The sequence below is a fragment of the Protomyctophum bolini genome (assembly GCF_963924005.1).
Source record: "Protomyctophum bolini genome assembly, chromosome: 8".
Classification (NCBI taxonomy): domain Eukaryota; kingdom Metazoa; phylum Chordata; class Actinopteri; order Myctophiformes; family Myctophidae; genus Protomyctophum; species Protomyctophum bolini.
The window spans coordinates 40,301,079-40,328,838 of NC_137869.1; the positions used below are offsets into that span (position 1 = coordinate 40,301,079).

Below are 27,760 nucleotides of genomic sequence, written 5' to 3' on the forward strand. Positions count from 1 at the left end.
GGCCTATTATGAATATCAAACTGGGGGTCTTTATGGGGAAACAAACAAACTATTTAACAAACCAATAAAAGTTGTAGGACCTCCTGAGACTGCATGATGCTGCGTCGACCACCAAAATAACACCTGTCACGCTCCACTGCCGCCGTGCGTGTGTGTATCCATCGTGCGCGGTGACGCAGACGGGGGACCCGCGGCGCGCGCGCGCCGTGCGTGGCGACGTTTCATTGAGAAAGAAAGAGGAGGGAAAAGATGGCGTCCTCAAACAATCCCCGCAAATTCAGCGAGAAGATCGCCCTGCACAACCAGAAGCAGGCGGAGGAGACCGCCGCCTTCGAGGAGGTCATGAAGGACCTCGACATCACCAGAGCCGCGCGGGTAAGACCCCGCAAATCCACGCACAAAACACAATAAAAAAAACAAAGGCAAATAAACATCTACGAATGTTGTGTTATCATCATGTTAGCTCAGCCTCGGCGAGGAGGAGGAGGAGGAGAGGAAAGGAGGCAACCGTCAAACGGACGTTAATTACACTTTCGTCGTGTGACAGAACATGACGTGCTTTTTCAGGTGGAAATTAACGGTCATTTTTTCCGCGTGAAAACGCGTCATTTATTTTGAGGAGCGACGTACGAACGTGTACGGCGAAGTATAAATAAATAAACAAACTAGCTGTTTGTTCTGGCTGCAGCATCTGTCTGCGCACGTTTAAGCGTTCACTTCACAACATGACAGCTTATGGTTTTTAAATGCGATGTAAGGATGGTTAGCTGACGTTATTAACATTTATTATCGTCCATTGCGTTGCGTTAACGATCGAGCAGCTATCTTGGCTATAGTAGCTGCCTAGTTACTGGAGGAGCCAGATGTGGATAACTGGCACCTGTGTGTGTGTGTGTGTGTGTGTGTGTGTGGCGCGCGCGCGCGTGTGCGTGTGTGTGTGTGTGTGTGGGGGGGGGGGGGGGTATTGACATTTTCTGTCATGTCTGTAACTAGACATGGGAAACGCGAGAATAATATTGGGCAATATTTTGATATAAATAGATATAGCCTAGTGAATTAGTAATATGAGCATGACTAGATATTATGATATGGCATAGGCCTAAGTGTTGTCTGTTCCTGTTTTTAAGACCTATTTTAATCGTTCAAAAAATAATTTGAAAAGTTTTGAAGATGGAATAGGTGAAAATTCAATATTATGCTCACAATATCGATATAGAGGTATTATATGTCTAATATACACGATTTAGTCTTATATAGAAAAATAAAACCAGCTCAGGTTTATATGAAATTGCAGTGGGACTATTCAAATGAAAGCATTATATTATCTATCTAGCTTATTGAATGCCAAGAACCACTCGGTTCTCAATTGTGAACTGTGATTATTTTTCCTCCAGTTTTCATTCCTCCTGACACAGCTGACATTATTAATATGCAGCTCAACCCAGTTAGTCAGAGGATATTAATAAAATCTGGGAATACATTTCTTTCCAAGGCTTTTCTTCACCAAAGGTGTATATCGCACATTGGTTTCTATTCAACCACCCTAGGGGATTTTTTGATGGCTGTTGAAAGTTGGGGTACCATACAACCATTCTAAGGTGAAATGTTCTAAATTTCATTATGCTTTAAGTAGCATGTGACATGTCAAACTAGGGTGTTTTCATGATTTTTAATCCATTCCAAGCATTCGTTTTGCACGAAAAACCAAACTAGGGGTCAAACTAGGGGGTTTTCATGATTCTGAATTAATTAATTCAAACCTTTATTTATTCTCGAGAGACATTGAGGTTTCCCTCATTTGCAGTGTCGTGGAGATGCAGTACAACATAATACATTTTCAAAGCAATAAACAAAAGCAACAAAATAGAACAGCAATTTCCTCATTGTGTGATCTAATACATGTTTAAAAACAGTTGCAGACACTTGGGGGTAAGTCTGCAATCAAAGATGTAAATTGACTGTATGTAATGGGATAGCAGATCTTTAATTTCAGCTGTAAGTTCATTCCACGTGGTTGGGGCATTAAAACAAAAGGCTGTTTTCCCCAGTTCTGTGTTTACATTATAGGAACCTTTAGTGTAAGCCAGTGACTGGAGCGTGTCCTATAAGTTACAGGATTCCAATCCAGCAGAGCTTTAATATACAACGGTAAAGTCCCATCAATTGCTTTAAAAATAAACAGATACCAATGTTTATTTTGCCTGTCGGCCAAGGAAGGAGGGAAGGCCAGCCCACTGTCAAATCATATGGGATGCAGTGATGAGTTCTATAAGGTTCATCAGATATAAATCGCAGAGCTGAATGATAAACTGCATCCAAGGGCTTGAGGACAGAAGGAGCAGCTTTTCTATAGATGACATCTCCATAGTCCAATACAGAAAGAAAGACTGCATGCTTCAATAAGTTATAACTCTTTTCCTACATGGAATTGGGAAACTATAGCTCTGTTCCGGTAGGAAAAGCCCATTTCTTTGCCTTAGTTTGAATCCATTCCAAGCATTAGTTTTGCACGAAAAACACTCCTTGGGCTTAAAAAGGCCATAGCCATAGCCACAGCCACAGATGAGGTCAGCACATTTGGGCAAGTGGCTATGGCCGAATTTAGGGAAAAAAAAGCTTGGAATGGGTCCAGAATCAATCCATAGTTTGACCCCTAGTTTGGCCATAGACCCCCTAGTTTGGCCATATCCACTTGCCCAAATATGCCCATATGTGTCGACCTCATCAATGGCTATGGCCGTTTTTAGCCCAAGGAGTGTTTTTCGTGCAAAACTAATGCTTGGAATGGATTCAGAATCATGACAACCCCCTAGTTTGACATGTCACATGCTACTTAAAGCATAATGAAATTTAAAACATTTAGCCTTATACAACTTTCAGCAGCTGTCAAAAATTCCCCTAGGGTGGTTGAATAGAGGTGCTAGACACCTCTACAAACAACTTGGTAGCATTAGCCCCCATATTATTCGGTTTGTGGTGTTGGCACAGAGCGTTGGATTTGTCATTAAGGGACACTTCGACAAAGATTCCCTTCTGTCACGGTGCAATCACCAATCCGCAGGGACGTGCATGACAACTTTGTCGGGCATAGATCTATGCTTGGCAACAGCAGCCAGGGAGATGCCTCAGGAACGTTGCTTTAAGCACAGAAGGCCATTTGAATAGTTATCCTTGAGGAGGTTCCAGGAAGTCCTGCAGCTAAATGATTCACAGTGGGAAGAGGGAACCAAATGGACTCATATACTGTAGTACTCATATACTCATATACTGTACTGTAGCATTAGCGCCTCCCCTTCCCAGAAGATACATTTTCAGGTGGTTTGCTAATATCAGCCAATCCGGAGCTGTCATCAGACAGCTTCAGTGTTCTCACAGAAGGACATGTGAATAGTTTTGTAACCCTGCTTCACTTTGTGATCTGTTACTGCATGGTGTCTTTACTCTTGCTGGTCTACAACATTGCTCATTATACCACCGTCCTCAGTCGGATGTTTTGCCAGTAGATGTAGAAAAGTAAAGTGGGAGGTCTTGTCTATTTCTTTGTTCATTCATTCATTAATTCACGTCGTTCATGCTATTGCAAGCTATATTAGGCTCTTGACTTCACATAACACAGATAATGGACAACCTGCTGCTTCGTGTCTTTTTAGTCACAGACACGAGGATGAGTGCCAGTGGTCGACAAAGTTCTCACTCAACCCCAGTACTTGACTCAAAGTATAGATACTCCTGGTCAAATATGACTCAACTACAAGTGAAAGTGGCTGTCAAATTTGTACTTAAGTCTTCGAGTACCTGCTTTTAAAGATATTTAAGTATTCAAAAGTACATGCTTTTAAAAATACTTAAGTATTAAATAGTACAACTTAACAAAGTACATTTTGTTTTTAATATCAATGCATTGCTTTATTGAAATTGAGACACTTTAAAAAAAATACACTATAGTGAAAATAATAGATCTACAGTATAAGCTCATAACACGTCCTATCACTATTCACTAGGCATTGTGAGCTTGTGGATTGCTCGCTATTTTCACTATAATTTCGAAGCAGGGTTTGAGTGCTTGATTCATAATGTACTTATGTACATAATGTACTTACACCGGGCGTGTCAGAGGCGCGTCTCCGTCACCGTCAGGGAATGTTCCCTTTTTAATCAATGAAGGGTGGCTCCACTGCCCACGTTGTGTTGCGTGACTGCATTAACATTGCCCCGGTTCGTTTTTTGACGCACGCGACGGAGACGCAACGCGTCCGGTGGAGCCCCGTAAATGTAGCAAAGTAAATGTACTTTGCTACTATCCACCACAGTTTGTAGGACATTAAGGACAACACTCTTGAGACTCAGGATCATGTGCAACATAATCCATTAAAACCAGTAAAGCGTCTGTGTAATTTGAAATGTTTTGGTTGGCTGTTCAAAAATAGCAGATGTACAAGCTTGTACATATGCTGTTTTTGAACATTTAAGAAAAAAGTGTAAAAAGTTTGAGCCTCAGGTCTTAATGTGATATCACCATCCTGATTGTCGTCAGGTGTTGCTAATGTAGAGTCATTACTGTCAGTGATGGTGTCTGCCTCTTGGCTGCTCATAAAACACCCAACCCATCAATTAAATCACACTCCATTCATCTGATTATATGTCCATTTTTATTTTAAACTGAAAAGACAGGCAAGGTGGGTAATTAACCACAGCGAAATGGTATATAAAGTACTGACTCTGTTTTATTCAACACATTGCTATGTAATTAAACTGTCCCTTTGACTTGTAAATGCAAAGTACGGTAGTTAGTTTCCTACCTTGCCAAAAAGCCTGATTGATTTTTTTTCCCTTCAGCCATATTTTTTCCATGTATGCGATCAGCCATTCACTCACTCACTCATGCTTTCATGCAATTTTACTTTGCACAGCTGCAGTTGCAGAAGACCCAGTATTTGCAACTAGGGCAGAATCGTGGACAGTACTATGGAGGCTCACTGCCCAATGTCAATCAGATTGGAAATGGCAACATTGACCTGCCTTTTCAGGTGAGCTCCTAGCTTCTCTCAGCTGCTAACAAAAGTGTTGTTTTAATCTCTGAAAAGAAGTCCTTTTGCATATCTACAGAGCGACGGGTGCGTAAGAGAGGAAAGTAGCAAAAAAGACAGAAAACGCCTTCAAATGCAAAAAGAAAAAAAACCTTATTTATTGAGAAATGTATTGGGAGGTTGTCTTGACAACCCAATGAAGGTCTCCGGAACGTTCAGAAATCCCAGATTTATTTTTTGCATTCATCAAATACCAATGGAACATTGTTAGCTGCTATTGAACAGCTCAGATGAAGACCACAGGGTACTTTAGCTTTAGTGAATGAATTCTGATCCCACACTGTGAAAGGACGAGACAACTCGTACCTTGTTACACAAACCGATCTCCACTTTGTTAGTTTGTTTACTTGTCAGTCAGTGTTCCAGACATTGTTTTATTGTAGAACTTGGTTATTACAAATAGACAAAATTGGCAATAACAGATAAACGTGAGACATGAAACTCGATATTAATTTCCACGTAGTGCTGCAACAACACTAATGAGGACATCCATCTGACTTATTTATCACTAAATACGTTGAATTGAATGGAAACATCCAAATCAGTGTTCTATAAAGCCATAATAAATCCAAATTGTCCAGGCTAAAGGCGATTTGTTGTCTAGCAACAGAGACTCAAGAGGAGAGCAAACAAAATTAGTTACTAATCATAAATTAGAAACCAGTGTGTCCATCTGTTATTGTATGTTGGCTATAGCTATAAAATAGTTACATAATAATACATTGAAGGTCGTGCTGTACTATTGTGATTATATGGCATTGTGGCAGTGGCACAGGGCCTTCTGTCACATTCCTGTGATTGCAGCACATTTGTACTTTTAACCATGATATAGCATCACCTTGTGTATTATTGCTTACATTTAGGATCATTTGGATGCCATTTGGATGACGGCAGTCAGTTTGCATAATGGACTGCTGGTTGGTAGGAATCAACTAAATGTACTGTTTATAGCGTAAACATGAACAGACAGGCACACTGCAGCAACACTTCAAGTGATGAGAACAATGCCTTTATTTCCAATGACGGTATTGTTCTCATCCCTGTAATGCATAATCTATGCCGTACGACGGATGTCACTTGACGAGAATAGTCAATCGTTGCTGGGAGTCTGGGACCACCCTTTTGAGTCAACTACAAAGGCGAACAGCTATCTAGGGCACAGAAACCAAAGCAAGCGAGAACTGTAGGCTATATCAGGCACCAAGACCAATTCAACCCTGGTATGTCAATTTGGATCATAAATTTAAAGACTACACCATTGCTTGTCATGGCTTTCCATCTTTAAATACATTTGCCAACTCGAGCATCGGTATGGGGGCCCATGGCTTGACTCATTTTGAATTTGCATTTTGCAACCATTTTATATTGATTATATTATAATGGGTCATTCTTTTGGTGATATTTAATTTTCTCTGAACTTGGTGGACGCTGGGGTTTCTCTGGCACGTTGACGTTGGTGTGTTCTCTTCAGAACTCGGTGCTGGACACCAGTCGGACCAGCAGGCACCACGGACTGGTGGACCGCGTCTACCGCGACCGCAACCGCATCTCTTCTCCACACCGACGGCCGCTGTCTGTCGACAAACACGGGCGCCAGATATCCTTCTCGTATTGTATTTAATTTTTACGTAACCAAGTATCAAGGGATCGGTTTATTCATCGATTATTTTCTAAAATGATGGATTGTGTTTCATAATCGATTTGTTGGATTAACTGTTACACCCCCTACTAGAGTTTATACTTAATCCAGGATGCTTGAACGGGTGTAGAGAAAAAAAAACGTCCAATTAGGAATTACTGTATGGACTTTTGGTGAAAGTGAAAGTATTGAAAAGGTCTGGAACCGTTGTTCAGAGCATTACACATTAATGTTGACAATGCGCAAAAAAGTATAAATGTGTATGTGTCAAAAGTTAAAAACTCTAAATTGTCCACATGTGCATTCCAGTGTTCATTGTGATAACTACCTGGATGTGACCTTTAAATCTGGGGCCAAGCAATACGCTTGTTTTCAAGCTAATTGATCAAAACTCCCCAAATATAAAACCTGTATCGCTCCTCCTGAAGTCAAACACTGAAGCAGGGGTGCATGCCCACACTTTTTTGACTCGAGAGCTACTTCTAAAATTGCCTCGGAAACCCAGACGTTTTTATTTCCAGGGAGAGAAAAAAAGTCTGGGGCAGAGTCCACTTCAATTCAGCATACAGTAGCGCAAACGTCGATCACTCTCTGCTGATTTCTGATCGTCTGCACCTTTGTTAAATTAAATTGACGCACACACATACACACACACACGCAGCTGTGTCTAGATTCTCCCGGCGGATCCTGCCGGGAGCTGCCTATGCCGTAGAAAGCATAGGTGGACCCCAGTCTACTTCTAAAATGACCCTCATTGTTGCTGAAAATAATTACCTGAGTGGGCTTTGGAATAGCACTTTGAAATGAAAATTGTGTGCGTCTTCCTCCTATTCGGTGTGGAAGTGGTAGGTGTTTTGGGTTCTTTGCCTTGAACATTTTACTGTAAACTTTATTATACAACTGACGCTTGGGAGCAACACCCTTGAAAACAAATCTTTGCACTGCATTGCTTACTATGGAAGCCGTGAAGGGAGCGGACAGGCCCTTCTTTATGTCAATCTATCAAGTCACCTTAAAGAATGAATTGTTGGTAAATAAATAAATAATATATTAAAGTAAGTTATTTGGAGCTCTAGAAACAGGTGTGCGGATGTTTCTTCTTCCTCTTTGATAAATAAATTATATCCACTGCTCTAACAACATTTAGAAGGACAGAAGACAGTTGTAGTAACTGATTAACATAGATAGAAACCCCCATCTTGACACCTTCCTATATAATCTTTCTAGGTTGGTCGGTACTACAGTATAAGGTCTAGTATGTCCTGGACTGTTGCACTCCTATCATGGCTGCTCACAGTGTTTGTTACCCCTAAGCAAAGCCCAACCGAGCCCAACAGATGCCTGATTTTGGGGTCTGAAAGCCATTTTGGAGAGTCCTCACTTTTTGTTTTAATTGAATCACTTAACCACAACACATTTAAAAAATAGGTGATATAGTCTACACCCCCCCTCTACGCCAAATACTTTCACCAAAAATAGGCGATCTGCAAGCTTGCAGATCTGTTGTTTTCTGCGAATGTGCCCCCAGAACAAATCTGAACACATCAGCTGCATAATTACAGATACCAAGGACGTCAAATAATGGATCTAGTTACCACTGCAGTTGTACAGTCACTGTCACTTTGAATAGAAGAACCAAATATATGACTAAAAAATAGATGTTAAAATGGTAACATTGATATATATCTCCATGACATAAATATATATCTCATCACCAGCCACATTATTTTTCTTAACTGAGATTCACATTGACAGCTGTCCCTACAGTTCCGTGTACCTGTCCCCTCCACCAGATACCAGCTGGAGAAGGTAAGCTTCATTTGAAGTTTGCTAATGGTGTCCAATGGGGATGTACATGACTCACTGCATCCTTCCTTGCAGTCTGGACATTTTGCCAACCTGGCCATACACAAAAGTAAACTCATAAACATGTAGCAGAATGATTCTTAATAATTTTTGACGCACGAACACACACACACACACACACACACACACTCACACACATCCCACACCTCATTGGGGGGCTGGCAAGTTTTGTTTTCAAATGCTTCAATCATTCAGTATGTGCATTTGATGCACTGAAAATGTGCCTCCCATTTCACTTCCGTTTTGTCTTTGCAGTAGTGGATGAATATATAGCTCGCTGCTTAGCAGAAAAGGACATTTTTAAACATATTGTTAAATATTATGTGAACAGAATTGATGAATAGACGAAAGCTTCTGTTCACAGCTTTCAGGCGGTGTAGTTACTGGCTCTCTGTAGCGTTCAAAGATTGTTGTAATTGTTTGGCTTGAGAGACTACAATTTGGCTGACTTTTTTTGTTTCCTGTCCAACACGCAGAACAAATTCGGACTCGGCCTTACACCAGAGCACCATGAACCCTAAGCCCCAGGAGGTATTTGCAGGGGGTTCGCAGGAGCTCCAGCCTAAACGAGGTAATGGCAGATCTGTTATTTATTCATACATTTACACAATGGTATTAAGAGGGTTGTTGCTCTTTGTACTGTAAGTGAAAACGATGTAGTATTCCATATGGGATGCTGCTGCAGTACTACTTACTGGCTGGCCTGATGTGTACTGTAATTGTTTCATTATGGAAAACGTGACAAGCACACGTAGGCTAGACAAATACGAACAAGCACTAAGTAAACGGCTAATCTTTCATTTTGGTGAAGTAGGCTCTGCTCTGTTGGATGCAAGCCTCCATGATCAACAGGAAGATCAGTCTGAATGTGGCTCATAAAAAAAAGTAACCAGGGGCACGGTGGCACAGTCGGTAGTGCTGTCGCCTCACAGCTAGAAGCTCCTGGGTTCGATGCGGGGTTGGCGAAAGGGCCTTTCTGTGTGCATGCAATCCCGGTCTCTAAACTACCTCCCCCTGGCCAGCCGTTGCGCCTGATCGGAACTGGTCAGAATAACATGTTCCTTCCACGCGCTACGTCCGGCCAGGGAAACTCCCCTGTCAGGTGAAAAGAAGCAGCTTGGACTCCTCATGCATAGAAGGAAGTATGAGCTCAGTCCGCTGCCTCCCAGGTTGGCAGAGGAAATGTAGCACCCAAAATGACATTAGATAATTGACACTGGGTGAAAAAACGTAATGAAAAATACAAAAAAAATTAAAGTAACCGGCTGGAAAGGTTTCAAAGTACGGCATCTATCGAGCCGGCGGTCTGCCCTTTATGGAACACCCTGCCAAGTATAGATGGCTTCTCCCCTGTCTTTTGTTTTTACACCTTACTATTTTTAGGTGTGCTTGGATCTGGTGTGATTATCACTGTGAATGCTTCTCTGCCCTCAAACCAAGATTCTTACTGTGGACGTATTGAGAGCAAGTGCCCAAAACTCTGCTTACAATGGCTGGCTGCAATGTCAGTGACTCATTTGTTGAAATGAGCATTTGCGCCTGTCGTAGACATGCGCAGATCAAGTTCAGTCAGCGCGCCGGCCGTTAATTGGGCCACCGCAGCATCATCCACATGATTCACTCAGCCAATCACAGCTCACCCCATCTCTCATACCGGCTACTTGAACCAGAGGTTTGCATTCCTCTGTCTTCTTGCTTGCCCACTGCTGCTGTATCAGCGTGCTGCTGTCATACAACCTGCGCTCAATTCTGCTTGCTTGCTGCTGCTTTATTGTATACTGTGCGCTGCTGTATACAAAGTGCTCACCCACCTCCACCCCAGCTACCACCTGTCGTTTTGGATCTACTGTTTTAGATACGGGGGGATTCGGAGTCCCTATGGTCGGGACTGATGCGCTTGACCTGAGTACCTAAAAAGCAGATCCAATTCATCGCCAAACCATAATAAATATATTGCATTGATTATCTTATATTCAATAAATATATATATTACATCCTCCTTGAGTTGTCTGACTGAACTAATTAAAAACTAGGGCTGCAGCTATCAATTATCTCCTTAGTGATTATTTTATTGATTATTTAACGGTTTTAATTAATGGAATAATAGGGAACACTTAAATATTTGTTTTGTATTTTTTTAACCTCTTAAGCATTATTCTATACTTCTTTAAACAATGCCGTGGTACAAAAAGTTAAAATAACAGATTTACAAGCTCATAACAAGCTCAAACATGTTGCATCGTGTTGTAGATTGGCTACTTTAAATTCGCTTTTCGCCTGTAATGACAGGACTGATTATCAATCCTTTTTCTTTCAATCTTTTTTTCTTTTTACAATCAATTAAATCAATTGGTTTGATTAACTGTCGCAGCCCTATTTGATAGTGAATTAGCATGCAGCTGTCTTTGTGTTTTACAGTGCTGCTGCTAACAGTCCCTGGAGCAGAAGAGTCAGAATCTACTGCGGTGGACAACGATGCACAGAAACACATGTGGGATGACGAGAAGGTATGGATGGGAAGGCAATGGCTACAAGGGGTTCATTTGACACACACACACACACACACACACACACATACGCTTATGGTTGTTCATCGAATCTGATGATGACATCCACATCACAAATACAGTACAAGTATGACTTTATAGTTGTTAATGTAATCATGAGATTTATCCTTTCCGTATTTACTTAGCAATTATTTTATTTTACCGTTGTCTTTCCAGGTGAAATGAGATCAGCACAAAAAAGTTTAACAAAGTATAGATAATAACAGCAACATTAAAATCTTTAATACTTAATTGTTAGTACTATATGGCATGACCAGAGAACATTAATGAGCAGATGGATGGATCCTTAGTGCCCATAGTTTGTAGTGTAATGTTCACCAACCACTAGAAAATGTTTACTGGGTTTTATCTTCTCTCTTTTCAGGACGATTCATCAAATTCCAACACATGTGATGTTCCTGGAATCAAGTGAGTACCTGTTGGAGGGAGGGCCAGTTTTGTAGCATGGGCGGTGACGTAGAAGAAAACGAGTGCTCCTTTTTCAATCTGTTTTTCCAATTGCACGCACATGTCATCCATAGACAAAACGGTACTTTTAAAACAGTGCTGCTGCCTAGTAAACAGTGCTTAGTTCTAATAAAATGCATAAAACAATTATATAAATACAACCTTACTTTACATAGACGACTGAATTTCCCCTCTGTAGTACTGTACAGTAGGAATCATTGGGATTAATTTGATGCGTTTGCCCTTGTGCACATATATTCTGTTGTTGGTATCCATTCCAGTGAAATGCAGCCATACAGTTTCGTTTTAGGCATTTTGAACTGTGTTTTAAGCTAACAAGATAACAGTATTTTTTGAGTGGTGCAATCACTCCTATACGGAGCTTTGTGTGTCTCTGGCTGTGTCCCTGGGTCCCTGGCTGGCCTTGTCCGTCCCTGGCCGGCTGTGTCCGAGCACGAAAATAGCGTTTGGTTGGTTTTCATCACCAAGTTTTGCTGTTGTGCAGCCTAATACACACGCACACATATTAACTGTATATATGATGATTTGGGGTGTTACAGTACAGTACAGTAGAGTGACCCCCCGGCGAGCCCCACACGGTAACTCTCAACCGTTTCGGACGCGGGGCAGCCGGTGATTTTTTTCTCCAGTATATTTCGTTCCGCCAGGTACTTGACCCATAGAAACGGAGCTCAGTTTCTATACCTAGCCCTGGCCTTCACCCCCTTGTTGCTGTTTCTCTCTTCTCCAATAAGCTGTCCACTCTTTCAAGCGTGAGCCAAAACCACAGTACATCTTCTGTCTTCCAGCATTTTCCCGTCACCGGACCAGGAGGTCAGCCCGACCCTTCTCCCAGCCGCACACAACACAGGAGGCTCTCTGCCCGACCTGACCAACATCCAGTTCCCCCCGCCGCTGTCCACACCTCTAGACCCAGAGGACACCGTGGCCTTCCCCTCCCTCAGCTCCTCCAACAGCACTAGCAGCCTCACCACCAACCTGACGCACCTGGGCATCAGCGTGGCCAGCCATGGTACAGTACTACTACTCGGCCACTTCTTCAACGTATTTGTGCATTTTAAAGTTGATTCATATACACAGTACCATTTCTGAGGGGGGGAGGGACTCAAGGGAGGTAGGGCCTGTTTTGTAGCGTGGGCGGTGACGTCGAAGAAAGCGAGTGCTCCTTTTTCAAACTGTTTTTCCAATTGTACAGACATATCATAAACATGCCGAAAAAGAATAGACCCTCGCACTCATCTGCTCATTTTATAAGAATATTATAATTGGTCAAACCAGCAATAGAATACATTGGAAATTGCAAAAAGATCAGCTCAGAAGCATATTCCATAAACCCTAATTGTCTCTGATATTTCATAAAAGCAAAGTTGAACATTCAATCTCAAATGTCTTCAACTAGTTGCCCCCTGTATAGTACAGCAAGAACATAGGTTTAGAATGATAATATAATACCCAAACATCACAATGCTACGTATTGTGCTAATTGTTTAGAAACGGCACTAGTGTTCAGGACTCTTTTCTTGTTGTTTCACAAATAACAGATTGGGACTGCCTAATGCAAATTATTATTGAGTATTAAAAATGCTTTCGGGAAGAAAAACAAAAAGAAAGAAAGAAATCTTATGAAACTAAATTCCCCACATCCAGTTTTGTACAGGATGTGAAAGACGTGGCGGTTGGAAAGACAATGTGACACCATCATTGAAGTGTGTAAGTGTGTGTGTGTGTGTGTGTGTGTGTGTGTGTGTGTGTGTGTGTGTGTGTGTGTGTGTGTGTGTGTGTGTGTGTGTGTGTGTGTGTGTGTGTGTGTGTGTGTGTGTGTGTGTGTGTGTGTGTGTGTGTGTGTGTGTGTGTGTGTGTGTGTGTGTGTGTGTGTGTGTGTGTGTGTTTCAGGGATCACCTCCTCCTCTGAGCCCACCATGGCGGTCTCGTCACAGCGCAGACAACCCAATGTGGTTCCACTCACCCTCAGCGCTGACCTCCATTTCCAGCATTCCCCCCAGCAGCTGTCTCCCACCCTGTCCTCACCTGTTAACATCACCCAGGTAAGGCAAATGGTGCATTTATACTGTATAGCGCCTTTATCCAAGGCGCTTTACATAGATTGTGCATTCCATTCACACACACGTTCATACACAGATGGCGGCGGAAACCATGCACATCAGGAGCAATTAGGGGGTTCAGTGTCTTGCTCAAGGACACTTCAACACTAACTCTGGGTGAGCCCGGGTTCGAACTGGCGACCTTGCGGTTACCATCCAGCCACTTTACCCCTGAGCCACCGCCGTCACCTGCGTGGCTTGGCACTATCCCAGGATAGTTGTCTACTAAGCCAGCAGCCTTCTGCCATGCATTTCTGTAGTAAAGAAGTGCCCTGAGCGCTTGAAGCATGCTCTTCAATGTCACTCTGATCCTCCTGGCTCTGTCAGTCAACCCAGTAATTTACAGCCTGACGGTTACCGTTGTTTCAGCAAGACTAATTGTGCTAATAATGCAGATGACACGACGTTCGAGCACAGCAACGGTCCATATAGTTTTGAACGTTGCGGCCATCGATAAATGCTCAATGCGAGTGTTCCTCCGCTCACAAAATGTTTTCTGTGTACACCAGTGACGTGTAAATAGGTTTTGAATGTAATTCAGGGGGTGGTCTTTTACAGTAGATGGGTCCCAGGGACATTTTATGACGTTAGAGTACAGTACTGAGTACAGTATTGCATCCCAGGACCCCCGGGGCGTGACAACATGACTGCGTCCTTTCTCAATTTAGTCAGTCTTAAGGATGCAGGCTATTTGCATCACTGGTACACGGCCCCTTACTGTAGCCCAGTGGTTTTCAACCCTTTTCATGTCAAGGCTCATTATTTATTCAGCATTTGAGCCACGGACTACCATTTGATGAGATTTAGCCTCTCAGACCCAAAACTTTAAATATTTTGTTGTCGTTGGATAACATTTTGTCCATAATTCCATGCTATATTGATGTTATAGGAGAGACTAATTATTGATTTAATTGTGTAGACTTCTTGTAAATTAAGTAATGCAGATGTTTAACAATAATTTAACTTCAGTCAGGACAACTCATGAATGGAAGGAATATATATTTATTGAATATAAAATGAGAAATAAATGTATTAATATATTTTGCGATTAATTGGATTGGATCTACTCTGATCAAGCGCATCAGTCCCAACCATAGGGACTCCGAATCCCCCGTACCTAAACAGCAGATCCAAAACGACAGGTGGTAACTGGTAAATGTGATGCTGAAGCGGCCCAATGAACAGTTTGTTGGTTTCATTTCACAGTCTCTCAAGAGTTTAAGATCTGAGGGTCCATTAGGTTACCAACTCTCCGTAATTTACCTGGGGACCACCTGGAACCCCCTCAAGGACCACTGGAGGTCCCCAGGCCACTGGTTGAAAACCACTGCTGTAGCCCAATCGGGTGCCGTCAGTGGTGTGTGTGTGACTGAACGGGTGAAAAAGCACTTTGGGAAAACACTGCTATATTAATGCACCATTTACCATAGTGTCAAAAGGTGAAGAAAAGCTATTCCACTACAGTAAGAAATGTTTTCAATTTGCATCGCAAGGATGTAGGCTAATATACGTGTATAGGGGGGGATTCAAGCAGGTTACCCAGATAACCGCTAATTAAGTTTCCATTCCTGTTATTAGAGACTGTCATGAATTGTTCTGCTTCTTGCTCCTCCTCAGCCGGTGCCGATGGAGGCCATGTCCCTGGAGCTGCAGCTGTCCCAGTACCCTCTGTTCAGCCAGCTGACGGCCCAGGCCCAGGCCCAGCTCCTCAGTGACCTCCAGAAGCAGCAGGGCATCTGCCTCGTCAGCCTGCCCAGCACGGCCATCTCAGACATCACGGCCATCCCCTCCCCGGACAACACCCAGAGCCAAAACATCACCAATATCAACATCAACTCGGTAAGTAAGAACACCTGCTGCTCGTGTCCAATGATTGATACGGTTAATTCTAGTAACTCTCTCTATCGTCCAAATGGCTCTGTGTTTTTGGCAAAAGCTTGATTTTTTCATTATTGTAAAATGAGTTTACTTTAATTGCGATTAACACATCTTTGCTTTTGACAGCTGCCAGAAAATAATTTGTCCTGGCTAATTCATTTGTTGTTTAGAGAAAATTGATTCAATTTGTTTCTCGAGAGGTCATGGTATTGGTAGAGGCTTATAAAGACAGTAGTGTGGCACCAGGAGTTCTGTCATCTTTTAAGTATTTTCCTTGGTTAACAAATGTGGTAGTAGTTTGATTAATTAAGCATTTTTACTTAGATAACAATGGTGTAAGAACCAAGGAAGGTACTGTGGCTATACATTCTGGTGAATCCCCAAATGTGTACGTCTCGTCTGGTACAAAACCCGAATACACCAGCCACAAGACCCCTCAGTGACTACTGTATAGACTTTACAGTATTCCTCTCAGTGGCTGGTGATGATTTCCTACCAGAGAAAGGCCTGGACTATAGAGCCCTGCGCTGCCTGGAGTGTTTTCTTAATCCGGCTCTTGCCTGCTCCCATTGGATTTCTGTCCATTCCAGTCCGCCCCCGCAATGATTTCATTTCTGACCACCCGTAGTTAATTTCTCCCTCCCGCAACCAAAAAAAAAGAAATGCCATTTAGTTCCGCATAGTAGGCTACTGCAATATTACCGGCCAGTCCTGCAGTTATATAACTGTTATGCAACATTTCCTTCCAGAACCAAAAACATTACAAAACAGAATGAGATAGTTTATTTGTGGGGAGTTGCTCACACACACAGAGAGAGTGAGTTTGTGTTTATATTGCGAGAGGATATATTATATAAATTAATAATTGCATAATATCATATAGATTAATTATATTGTGACACACCGACGTGAGGGAGGGAGAGGTGAGAGTGAGTGAGAGAGGGGGGGGTCGCATTGTCCGCAACTCAGTAGGGGAAATTAGGTTCTCATCTGCACATATCTTGCAAAAGTAGCCAGGTGCTATTATATCTGGTTTATTGCGGGAGGGTGCGGGATTTAGCGGAGCACGTAGGCTATATTTTGAGCACCTGTTCCCGACCGCAGGTGTTTAAACACCGCCTGCACCCTCCACACCTCCTCCCCATAACTAACGACAGTTTTTCTGGCTACGATAGGCAACCCAAAACCTACCATGTATAAGTTCTGGGTTTAGAAAATGCAGTGTTAGTAATAGGCTATACTATTTCCTGCGCAGGGCCCAAATTGGGTTCTGTTAACCTTATCTGAAACCAAGCCGTAGCGTATGAAAATGCACAACCCGACACGGTTCACTTAGTTCTTGTAGTCAATGGAATCCATAGAAAACCTCCTCTCTATTCCCTTCCTGTCAGGCCCCTTTACCACCGGGGTTGAACCGGTTCCGTTCTTTTTTCCAGCCTAATTTTGAACCAGATTCAGGTTCAGATTCAAATTTGGGTTCAGAATTCAGATTCAGGTTCAGATCGCAGAGGTTGGTTCGGAACTGGAACCAAAAGAATACTTCTTCTTGCCCTGATGTTACTGTTACAAAGTGGCCGTGCCACTATTCAGGTTGGAAGATGCAGATGTAATCTAAACCATCATAAAGAATAAAGAACGGAACCTGTTCTAGAACCAACGTTTAGTTTTTGGGTGGAAAAGGGGCCTCAGATTTGTGTGACTGTCATGGCGCTCCGTGCTAGCTAACCCTCTTCCCTCCAACAGTACCGCAATCAGACTGGCTCCCCAGCCAATCAGTCTCCAACCTCCCCTGTCTCCAATCAAGGCTTCTCGCCTGGCAGCTCGCCTCAAGTAAGGCCCCGCCCACACGCCGAGCTCGCTGCTTTTCGGGGGAAGGGGCTTCTTTGTTCCTTGTTCGGTCTCGGGGGGGATTAGGTCTGAATCTGTTTAACACTGCTTTTCATTCTCCGGTCTACAGTTGTCCTGTCCATGGTGTCCACGGCTGCTTCTGTCATTTCCTCATCGCTCTTAATTGTTCACTTGTACTGTGCATGTAGGATGATCATTATGGTGGTGGATGCTTTCTTCCTTTGGTAAAATGGTGCATTTGTGTAGCACCCTTTCTCCAAAGCGGTTTACGATATGTGCATTACATCCACACATACATTCTCACACCAGTGGCAGAGGAAACCACGCGAGGCACCAACCTGCTCATCAGGAGCAGTTAGTGCCTCCGTGTCTTGCTCAAGGACACTTTGACACTAACCCAGGGAGAGTCCAGGATTGAACCTATGGGGACCTTCTGATTTCCAAGGGGCCGTTCTAGCTCCTGAGCCACTGCCGCTCCTTTGGAATGAAAGCCCTCAGATTGTTGCTAAATGTAGGTAGGCTAAACGAGGGCTTCCCATGCCAAAGACCCCCGAATAGCCTTGGCCTGTTATATTGCTAAATGGCTTTATTTTTTAAATGGCAAAAATAGCACATCTACAAGGTCACTGCGCCATACATAGTACGATGTGCTTGAAGATATGTTATTTATTTAACTTTTTGGACGATAAGTTGAAAAGTTTGAATACAACTAGTGCTTTGTTTACTCTTGCAAAAAACATGAATACACTTGAGAACAAGCACCTTGAAAGAAAGCTTATCATACAGTGCTGATGAATCATTTCCTGAGGTGCTTCAACTTGTCTCATTGCAGATGTGTCTATAGATATATATATTTGTTTTTTTACAAGATGTGTTTTGTGCTGCCATGAGAAAACCATTTGCTTCGGTCAACGCTCTCACTACTCTGGCCGATCTTTGACTTTGCCTCCAGCTTGTTTCTGTCATGGCATTACTAAAAAAGATCTGCTTGTGGGATTGAACAACCCACCTCCTTGGCTAGTGTATGTATTGTGCTTTTTTTATTTATTTTTCCCCCGCTGTTCATTTCAGATGCCATAGTGATGTAAATTAACAGCTTAAGGATATGTCTTTGCAGCACATTCCCGTGGTGGGCAGTATATTTGGTGATTCATTCTACGATCAGCAGATGGCTTCAAGACAGACCAATGCATTGTCTCATCAGGTGACACAATCCACGCAATGCATGAATCGAAAGTGATAATCAATGACTAGTAGTAAACTGATATGTTGAAGATGTGTTCACTCAATGCTAATTATTCCCATAAACCCACAACTAGCCAAGGTTTATTGATTGTTTTAACAACTCATGTGGTATCCAGTAAGCTAGTTTAACTCTTACGGCGCTTTATGACCATGACCTGACGAAGATGTGACGGATACATCGAAACGTTTAGTTAATTAACTTAACTTAACAAATGAAAAGGGCTTAAACTGTCTGAGATGCTCCAGTGCCTTCCTTCCTCTTTAGTTTACAATCGTCAACATAACTTCACCGCGGGAGTTTTTCACTAACCTTTGTAGAATCACCCCATGGTGATTGCAGCTCCATTTCACGAAAATCTGCCTTAAAATAGTGCCATCGTTTGTCATAGTGTCGAAAAACACTGCGAGCAACAACAACAAGGGGGAACAGCCCGACATGGAAGCCCTGAGAAGTTGTTTTTGTCTTAAAAGTGATCAAAAACGGCAAAAAATGCAATTAAATACAACTCGTGTTTGGAAGGGAAAGAGGTCTTTATCAATTAACTCGGGTAACTAGTGAATGGGGGTCAAAGTGTTAACCCATTTAGACCTGTTGCATCTATACGTTGTTATACTTTTAAATTAACGCCCTACTTGATCATGCTACAGCATCACAGAAAAGATTACACATTCAGAACTAAATCGTATGTACTACAGTTAGGAAGAAATGAGATATCGTTTGTTTTCGATGTTTCATACATATTGGCAAGGATAGTGATGACTTACAACCGAGGGCCTCTAAATTTGATGACAAATATATATATGTTTTAGTAAGTGTTTAAAAAGGGTAAATTAAAATTGTTTCTCACTTTTGTTCTTCCCAAAAATGGTGTCCCATCTAGCTGGAACAGTTCAACATGATCGAGAACCCCATCAGCTCCAACAGCCTGTACAATCAGTGCTCCACCCTCAACTACACGCAGGCGGCCATGATGGGCCTCACTGGGAGCACCCTTCAGGATGCGCAGCAGCTGGGATACAGTAACCATGGCAACATCCCCAACATCATCCTCACAGGTACCCCTGGTTACCCACATACCACACACACACACCATAGATAGGTGAGATACATACAAGTAAGACGTGCGAACGCATGAAGCGAACGCAGCTCGTAAATTGCAATAGCGTGACACACACACACACACACACACACACACACACACACACACACACACACACACACACACACACACACACACACACACACACGTTAGACAGCTATGTGTGCTGGTACACACACGTTAGTTAGACAACGAAGCGCTGTTGTGGCAGTCTGACACAGACACACACACATATACACACACACAGACACGTTAGACAGCTATGTGTGGTACACACACGTTAGTAGTTCTACTGTAGTGACTCTGCTACAGTAACTAGTGTGTTGGCATAAATAATAATTGTTCATAATATACAGCATCGTTACTGTTGGGTGTCCTTGGATTCCATTGAAAATGGCTGGTAGCCTGTCGCTTTGTTGCTATACAACTGTCTGTGCGCAGCATTGGGGTCTGATGTCGGAACTTTTGTACAACTGTTTACATTTCTCACTCTAAAAGCCTGAGATGTCTTTAACAAAACAAATGCTGTATGTTGACTGTTAAGCCTGAAGCCTGATACTCCAGTGCCAGAACAACCAATGTCAGTTTGGTTTGGCAGATCCCAAAACTAGTACAATGTGCATTCAGAGTTTCGGGTGGGCGGGATCAGAACTAATGCTGGGTGTTTTCCGCCTCTGAGACATTTGTGTTACTGTTTAATTCGTTCTGCTACCGTGACGACCGGTCAGACGTTCCGCTCTTTCTGCTCGTTCCGCGTTTCTGCATTCATTCAGTGCAGCTTCAAATTCATTCCGTATAATCTGTCACTGGTCTACTTGAACCATGCATCTCCTAACACATGACGCTAAATCTGTATGCCTCGCGTCCACGCTACAGTATATGGTTTCTCCATTGGCAACAGAACTTAACTTACCTGACATGGTGAAATTAGGCATTTTTCTTGTAATGTTACATCACAATGGCATGAAATACGGACTTTACACGATTGGATTGAGTCTCCCTTGTGAAATTATATTTCAAAGTTAGAAATTCTATCATGGTAACACTACTGCTTTGCTTAGTTTTCGCAGAGCTTAGACGGGGCTAACTGGTGCTGTATAGGAAAGGATGTTGTAGTAGTATTAGTGTGTAACTTAAGATTCCCACTTTAGACAACAAATCGGAGTAGACGATATCAACAATAACAAAACCTGCACAAAGTTTATTTTCTATCAGTGTTAGTGACTGACTGGTTTCTCAAGTCAAGTGTGACCCCACAGTCTGGCCAGTGACATTTAACCACTAGATGTCACACTTGTACACCTCTGTTGTATAATGTTTTTGTTACTGTATTTCCCTGTCAACCTTATGTGGCACAAAAGGCAGTAGTCATCTGTGCAACATTGTAATGCAATGAATATATTCAGGGTAAAAACTACCTTACCCAACGGAAGCAGGTGGACAATGGCTGCCGTCAGTTTGCGGATCACACAGGAAAGCAAAAACACAAATTCAGGAGTTTTCACGTCATAACAAAATTTATTATAGTTTTCATACAATGTTCTACAATCTACTTTATATATATATACATTTAAAGGACCACTTCACCACTTTTCAACCTATCTTCATATAATAGGTCCTCACTAATAATCATGAAAAAATGGCCACGATTTTTTTCTACTCAGTCTATGTCTCATAGGAGGGCTATAGGCAGTTTAGAAACCGTCTTCCAGTGACATCATCATTAGGCAGATTTTTTTTTTAAACAATATTTTTTTACAAAAATGTTTAGATTTTCATTATCGTGAGAACGATGGCTTCCATTTTCACATTGCAACTTTTCAGGACTAGAAAGCCTGCAGTTGCTATTAGCTTGTATTCCCCATCGATGATGTCACTGGAAGACGGTTTCTGAACTTCCCACAGCCCTCCTATGAGACGCAGACCGAGTAGAAACAAATTGCGCCATTTTTTTCATGATTATTAGTGAGGACCTATTGCATGAAGTAGTAAGTAAGTAGCCTTGCCGAGCCATGAAGATAGGTTGAAAAGTGGTGAAGTGGTCCTTTAAGCTATTGGACAACTTGTTGTGTAAATTGTTGATGAATTAATTTATATGGCACGAAAAAAAAAAAAAACCCAATCAATATTCCAGTAACGGGGGAGTCTCCGCCCAGCCTTTCCAAGGAGTTGACCAACTCTTTGGCCGGCGTCGTCGGCGACGTGAGTTTCGACGCCGACTCCCAGTTCCCGCTGGACGAGCTGAAGATCGACCCGCTGACCCTGGACGGACTCCACATGCTCAACGACCCCGACATGGTGCTGGCCGACCCCGCCACGGAGGACGCCTTCAGGATGGACCGGCTGTGAGAGAGGCGCCCCGCTGGGACTACCTACCAACAACCGCACTGTGGCCCTCGACTGAAAAATATACATAAAAAAAAAGGAAAAAGGGAAACGACGACCCCACTACTTGACTCTGGAAAGGAGAGAAATTATAAAAAGGGGGGGGTTGGTGGCCGACTTAAAACCTCTCCCCGAATTGCATGGCCGTTCAGCTGTCAGACCCTCCTCGCCCTTTTTGAACTCTCGAAGCCCTCCTGAGACGATGCACCACCAAAAAGACATACATACATACAAACAAACAAACAAACAAACGAGGAAGAGGCAGAGACGTCCTGTGGCTTGCTGGGGAATGGCATCGTTGCTGTCATTATTTTTGAATGAGGTTGATCCGCGCGGCGCTTTCGCTAGCCTGCTCTGTTTACAGTGTATAACATACCTGCCAACATGTACCCCAACAACAACAATGCACATTTATTTTTTTTGGTCACATTTATTTATGGTTTATTTATTTATTTTTTCTTTCTTTTCCTACGGGAAAGCTGCTTGAAAGATTTGCTAAACTGTGTCCGTTTTTGAATGCTTTTTATTTATTATATATAAATATATATATATATATATATATATACATGCATATACATATATGTATATGTATGTATGTATGTACCTGCGTACACTTACATTTTAAGTGCAAAATACCACAGTCGAGTGGTTTCTACCCTGGAATCAAATGATTTGGTTTCTCCATCATACTTTACAGCTTTCTCTCTCACTCAAAGCTTTATTTTTTGACAACCAAATGTTTATATTGTCAACACACTGTATGATGTTTGTGTATTTATACATACATATTTTTTTTTTAATTTATTATCTTGGTTTATGATTTATAAAGTTTATATTGTTTATATATGATATATTGCATTTCATAATTTAAGTTTGATGCCAAAACGCTATCCTGCTGTAGTCGTGTTCTACAAATTGCACTGATGTGGTTTGCGTCTTGTTTATTAACTAATGTATACATAGTATGTGTTTATTAAGCTTCTTGGTTATGAGTGGAGTGCAAAACCTCCCCATATTTGCTCTCTGATGATTCATGTAGGAGTGGGATTTATCCCAGTTAAAAATGGCCTGATAAAATCCGGGCATACTCAAATTTCTCATCTAGGAAAAACAGTACATGATCCCAAAAATCTATTTCCTTATAACATTTTATTCAGGTGCTTATTTTGAGTTAGCTGAGTGAATAAAGCAGGCTTTGAAATGTAATGTGACAGAATATCCAAATTGTCTCCATGCCAATATATCTAGTAATGACCTATCCCTTTGAAGAAATAAGGTTATTTTTAAAGCAGAGAACACTAGAAAAGTTCTTCAGAAGCAAATCTTTTTGAAGTTGTCACTGTGAGAACACCTGATTTTGCCTTACATGGATATTCTACTGTTCTGCGTTAGTGTCTAATGTGACTAATGTATTTTCGTCACTTCTCGTAACATTTTTCTTGTATTTGAAAAGGATACTTAACTTATCGGTCAGTGATTATTTGTGGTTATGTAATGTAAGGTTTGACAAATCAATGTACTGTATTTTGTACCGGTAAAGTTTCTAGCTAAACTCTCGATGTTTTATAAGATTACAAAAAAGAAGAAAGCAAAAAACCCACTACTGTCTGCAAAGTACTGTAAGCTGGGTTTAAAGTCTTTGAAGGAAAGTGCAAATATGGGGAGGCTTTCCGCTCCTTGGCAGGGAAGCTCTGACAAGAACTGGGATGAAAAGCTTTTGTGACCCTGGACACAAGGGCTCGGTGTAAAACTATATTCATGAATTTAAAAGAAAATGTTGCCGTTTGAACAATTTAAGTAGTGAATACTTAAAGGGTATTTCACTTTAATACAATTAATTTAATTCTTAAGTAATTGTCAAGTAATAAATAAATACATTTATTGAAAAAAAAAAGAAAAGAAAAAACATCAAGCAGCTTAAAAACAAGCTAGATTATATGTTAACATGACTTCATATGTGTATTAAAGTGAAATACCACATGAACCAATTCTGGGGTGAACATTTGGCAAACATTGCAGATTACAAGCTCAGGACGTGGTCAAGTAGATTGGCTATTTTCTGTGAAACATTTGGTGTAGAGAGAAATACTAGCAGACCTAGTTAACTACTTAACTAAGTATATAGGGTTTAAGTGGTTACAAGTTTAAAAATGTGGATTTTCACAAATGAAATACATTTAAAAAGTGTGTTCATCAAATGTTTGGTACGATTTGGTACGATTCACATCTCCAAAAAGTTTTTAACGTACATTTAAGTTAATGTATTAAATGTTCTTACATCAAACAAAGAGCTGCTGGAGCCAGTATTTGCGTTGAGAGATTCCTGCTAATAACTATTTATAAAATATATATTTCTAAAAAATGAAAGGAACTGAATGTGCTATTGATAGTATCAAAGAGCCACACAATCTTGCTCAAACAATCAGGGATGTAGTATAGAAATGTGTTTACATCTTTTTTCTAATTATGATTGGTGTTTACACAGAGTTGTCTGCAGGACTAACATAACGATATGAATCGCTACATCCCTGTCAGTTCATTATCGATTCTAGTGTCATCTGTCAAATGCTTGTCTGAATTGAGGGCTATGAGCAAGCCATGCCTCTAGAGTGTGACTATAGTATTTAGCCTGTGTTTTTCTTTTTGAATTTGAGCACAGTAATCCACCTTTTTGTTTTTGTCAGAGCTTCCCTGTGGTGAAGTTTTGTATATTGTAATGTCTACTGTATGTACAGAAGGGTGAAAAAAAATACAGATGCTTATCATTGGCTTTACACAAATCCGTCTGTGAGATGCTGTCCCATTCCAACTTGTAAAAAAAAAGAAAACAGAAAAGAAAAGAGGAATCACGTTTGGTTTAGGACAAAACTTCTAAAGTTCTCCGACTTCGTTTTCAGTTAACATGTTCATTTAGTTTTTTTGTACATGTCTTTTTGTTTGCCTTCAATAGATTTGTGATTCCTATGCAAATGAGATTTTAAGAATCTGACCATGAGATAACAGAAACTATATAGAACAGATGATATAGATTATTCCATAGTATATATCCAAATGTTTGTTTTTTAATAGCTAGAGTTTGTTTTTGTTTGTGTTTTTTGAGCCAAACTTCAGTGGAAGATGCCAGGTCGATGACCATTCTGCCTAGTGGTGGTTTAAGCCTTTCTCTTCATTTCCACGTTTCTCTTGTTGAACTGCAGTCATTCAGATTAGGGTTGCAACGGTTAATCGGGGTAATCGATGTATTAATCGATTAATAAAATAAAGTGAAAATTTGAAAATGTATAATCAAATAATTGATTAATCTCTATCCCTGTTTCGGTGCTGTTTCCAAAAAATGTCAAATTGTGAAAATAGGCGGTCGACAACACACTGCGAGTCTGTGACGTGTTGGTTAGCTTGTCGATCAGCTATATTCATTATTTTTTGCACGACACGATTATTCAATTCATTGAAAAAGGTAAGCGATAAGAGTATTTGCGAAGAACATAGTTGTAGCCCTAATTCAGATGAACCATGTACATACGCTAGATCACTCTTAAGAGAATGCATGACTTATAACAACCTGACAGTCCAAATCCCTGAAGGTCTATCATAGCTATGCTAGTTTGGTCCGTGTGAGATAAAAGTAAAATGCAAGCTGTCTGGCAAGTGGCAACTAGTCTAAAAGGTATAGGGATGCATGCCTGGGTTTCTGGTGGGCAACAATTAACTCGGTATCTTGTCATGTGACACTTGTTGCCAACTCCGTTTCTCCATAACTCCTAAAGTCCTGGTTGATATCAGAATATGTTTTTGTGCGCCTTCAGATTTTTGCCAGTTAGTCACCAAAATGACCTTTTGCGTCCTGCAGCTGTTACTGTAGTGCAGTCGTTCCCAAACCTTTTCATGTCAAGGACCCCCCAAATTGACACTAATTAGCCCGCGGACCCCCATTTGAAAATATATGCAATGTCCCATATATGATGGGTCCATTTGGTTCCATTTGTACACTCTCTGAGTTACAGACCCATAAAAGGTCCATTTGGTTCCATTTGTACACTCTCTGAGTTACAGACCCATAAAAGGTCCATTTGGTTCCATTTGTACACTCTCAAAGTTACAGACCCATAAGGGTCCATTTGGTTCCATTTGTACACTCTCAAAGTTACAGACCCATAAGGGTCCATTTGGTTCCAAACTATCATTTAGCTGGGGACCCCCTGGAACTCCCTCAAGGACCCCTGGGGGTCCCTGGACCCCACTTTGGGAACCACTGCTGTAGTGTCTCCCTACAAACCAAGAGTTGTGATCAGGGCTGCCACCAGCATGACATTAAAGTTGACGGTTAAAGGGATATTTCACTTTAAAATAAAATGAACATAAAGATGAATGGAAAAATCACGGATATTAACAATAGGCATACTTTTTTGTATTGTATGTATTGTTATTATTTTGTGTGAAATATCCCTTTAATTGTCATACAATGATTTGATTGTGTTTTTGGGCATTGAACATTGGAACATAAATAGAAATTATGTTTGTTTGTTTTTTTAGGCTTTGGACACAACATTGCCCAGGGCAGATAGGACACAAATTATCTTATACAATATTATGACCAATACCAATAATCAAAATAAGCATGTAGCCTACTGTACCTATTGTACTATGGCCAAAATTGGCCTTGATTTATACACTTTAGAAATAGATCTACAAGCTCACAACACAACACAAACTTTTCAGTTTGTAGATTGTCTATTTCCACTGTTTTTTCCACTGTAAACTTGGCAAAGAAAACGGAACCATGTTTTCCTCTTCTCTTTATCTCTCGCTCTGGCAGTGATTGAAGTGATTGGCGTGATGGCGTTTGTACCGTTTGTTTGCATACCTGGGACTTGAACCTGTGTCCCACAGTCAAATGCATGACATGATAGCCGCAACAGTCTGGTCCTTTGATACATTATGTGTATACTGTATAGTGTATGCATATGAGATTTATGTATACGCTCAAGTGGAGTATTTTCAAAGCTGCATTGTGTGATATGTTTGATAGTCACAAGGCCTGACAATAATACACTACTACTGGGCATAACACTAGTACCCACCAATACGTGCACGCGCCACTTATCCGTAATGTTTGTAAAACAGTTATCAAAAGAAACCAGATGCCTCACTCTGCGTCTCATTGATGGGCTGTGGACATTATGGAACTCTTGTCTACCAATGACGTCACACACACGCAAAGTTGGCATGTTGAAATAAGCCATTGTTCTCGCATTAACCAAAACAAAGGTTACGTTTGAAATCTTGTTTGAAATGACCAAACCTACCTATACCGATGATGTCACTCACTAGTCCGCAGGTTTCTGAACTGTCCACAGCTCTCCAACAAAAAGAAGAGAAGAAACTGTCCACAGCCCTCCTTTGAGACACAGATTGGGTACTATACAAAATGGTGCCATTTTATGATTATTAGTGAGGATAGGTTGAAAATGGGTGAAATTGTCCTTTAACACAACAGCATAATTCCTCTGTTTTATCGTAAAAGGCCCTGTATCGCACAGTGGGGATTTAAAGACATGGCTTTAATAGTTTTTAT

At 41.4% G+C, this 27,760-nt stretch overlaps 1 protein-coding gene across 2 annotated transcripts; it reads left to right on the forward strand.

Annotated features, from left to right (window-relative positions):
• The first annotated feature begins 240 nt into the window (after nt 1-240).
• Nucleotides 241-27,494, forward strand: crtc1b (CREB regulated transcription coactivator 1b). 2 transcript variants are annotated; one of them, XR_013964525.1, is made up of 15 exons: nt 241-375; nt 4,911-5,027; nt 6,559-6,684; nt 8,474-8,535; nt 9,069-9,163; nt 11,011-11,099; nt 11,524-11,567; nt 12,416-12,639; nt 13,521-13,672; nt 15,347-15,568; nt 17,351-17,437; nt 18,573-18,659; nt 19,582-19,756; nt 21,935-26,151; nt 26,250-27,494. XR_013964525.1 is itself a non-coding variant. In XM_080770697.1 (14 exons), the coding sequence occupies exons 1-14, from the start codon at nt 250-252 to the stop codon at nt 22,147-22,149; spliced, it is 1,821 nt and encodes a 606-aa protein (XP_080626823.1). In that variant the 5' UTR covers nt 241-249; the 3' UTR covers nt 22,150-27,494. The 2 variants fall into 2 exon arrangements, 1 of the variants encoding a protein (XP_080626823.1); XM_080770697.1 differs by having other exon boundaries at nt 21,935-27,494.
• Nucleotides 27,495-27,760: the final 266 nt, after the last annotated feature.

Bases quoted from the DNA above. Each gene is read 5' to 3' on its own strand.
- crtc1b (XM_080770697.1), top strand. From the start codon at position 250: ATGGCGTCCTCAAACAATCCCCGCAAATTCAGCGAGAAGATCGCCCTG. The intron at 5,028-6,558 runs GTGAGCTCCTAG...TGTTCTCTTCAG, and splicing joins ACATTGACCTGCCTTTTCAG to AACTCGGTGCTGGACACCAG. The intron at 8,536-9,068 runs GTAAGCTTCATT...TCCAACACGCAG, and splicing joins CCAGATACCAGCTGGAGAAG to AACAAATTCGGACTCGGCCT.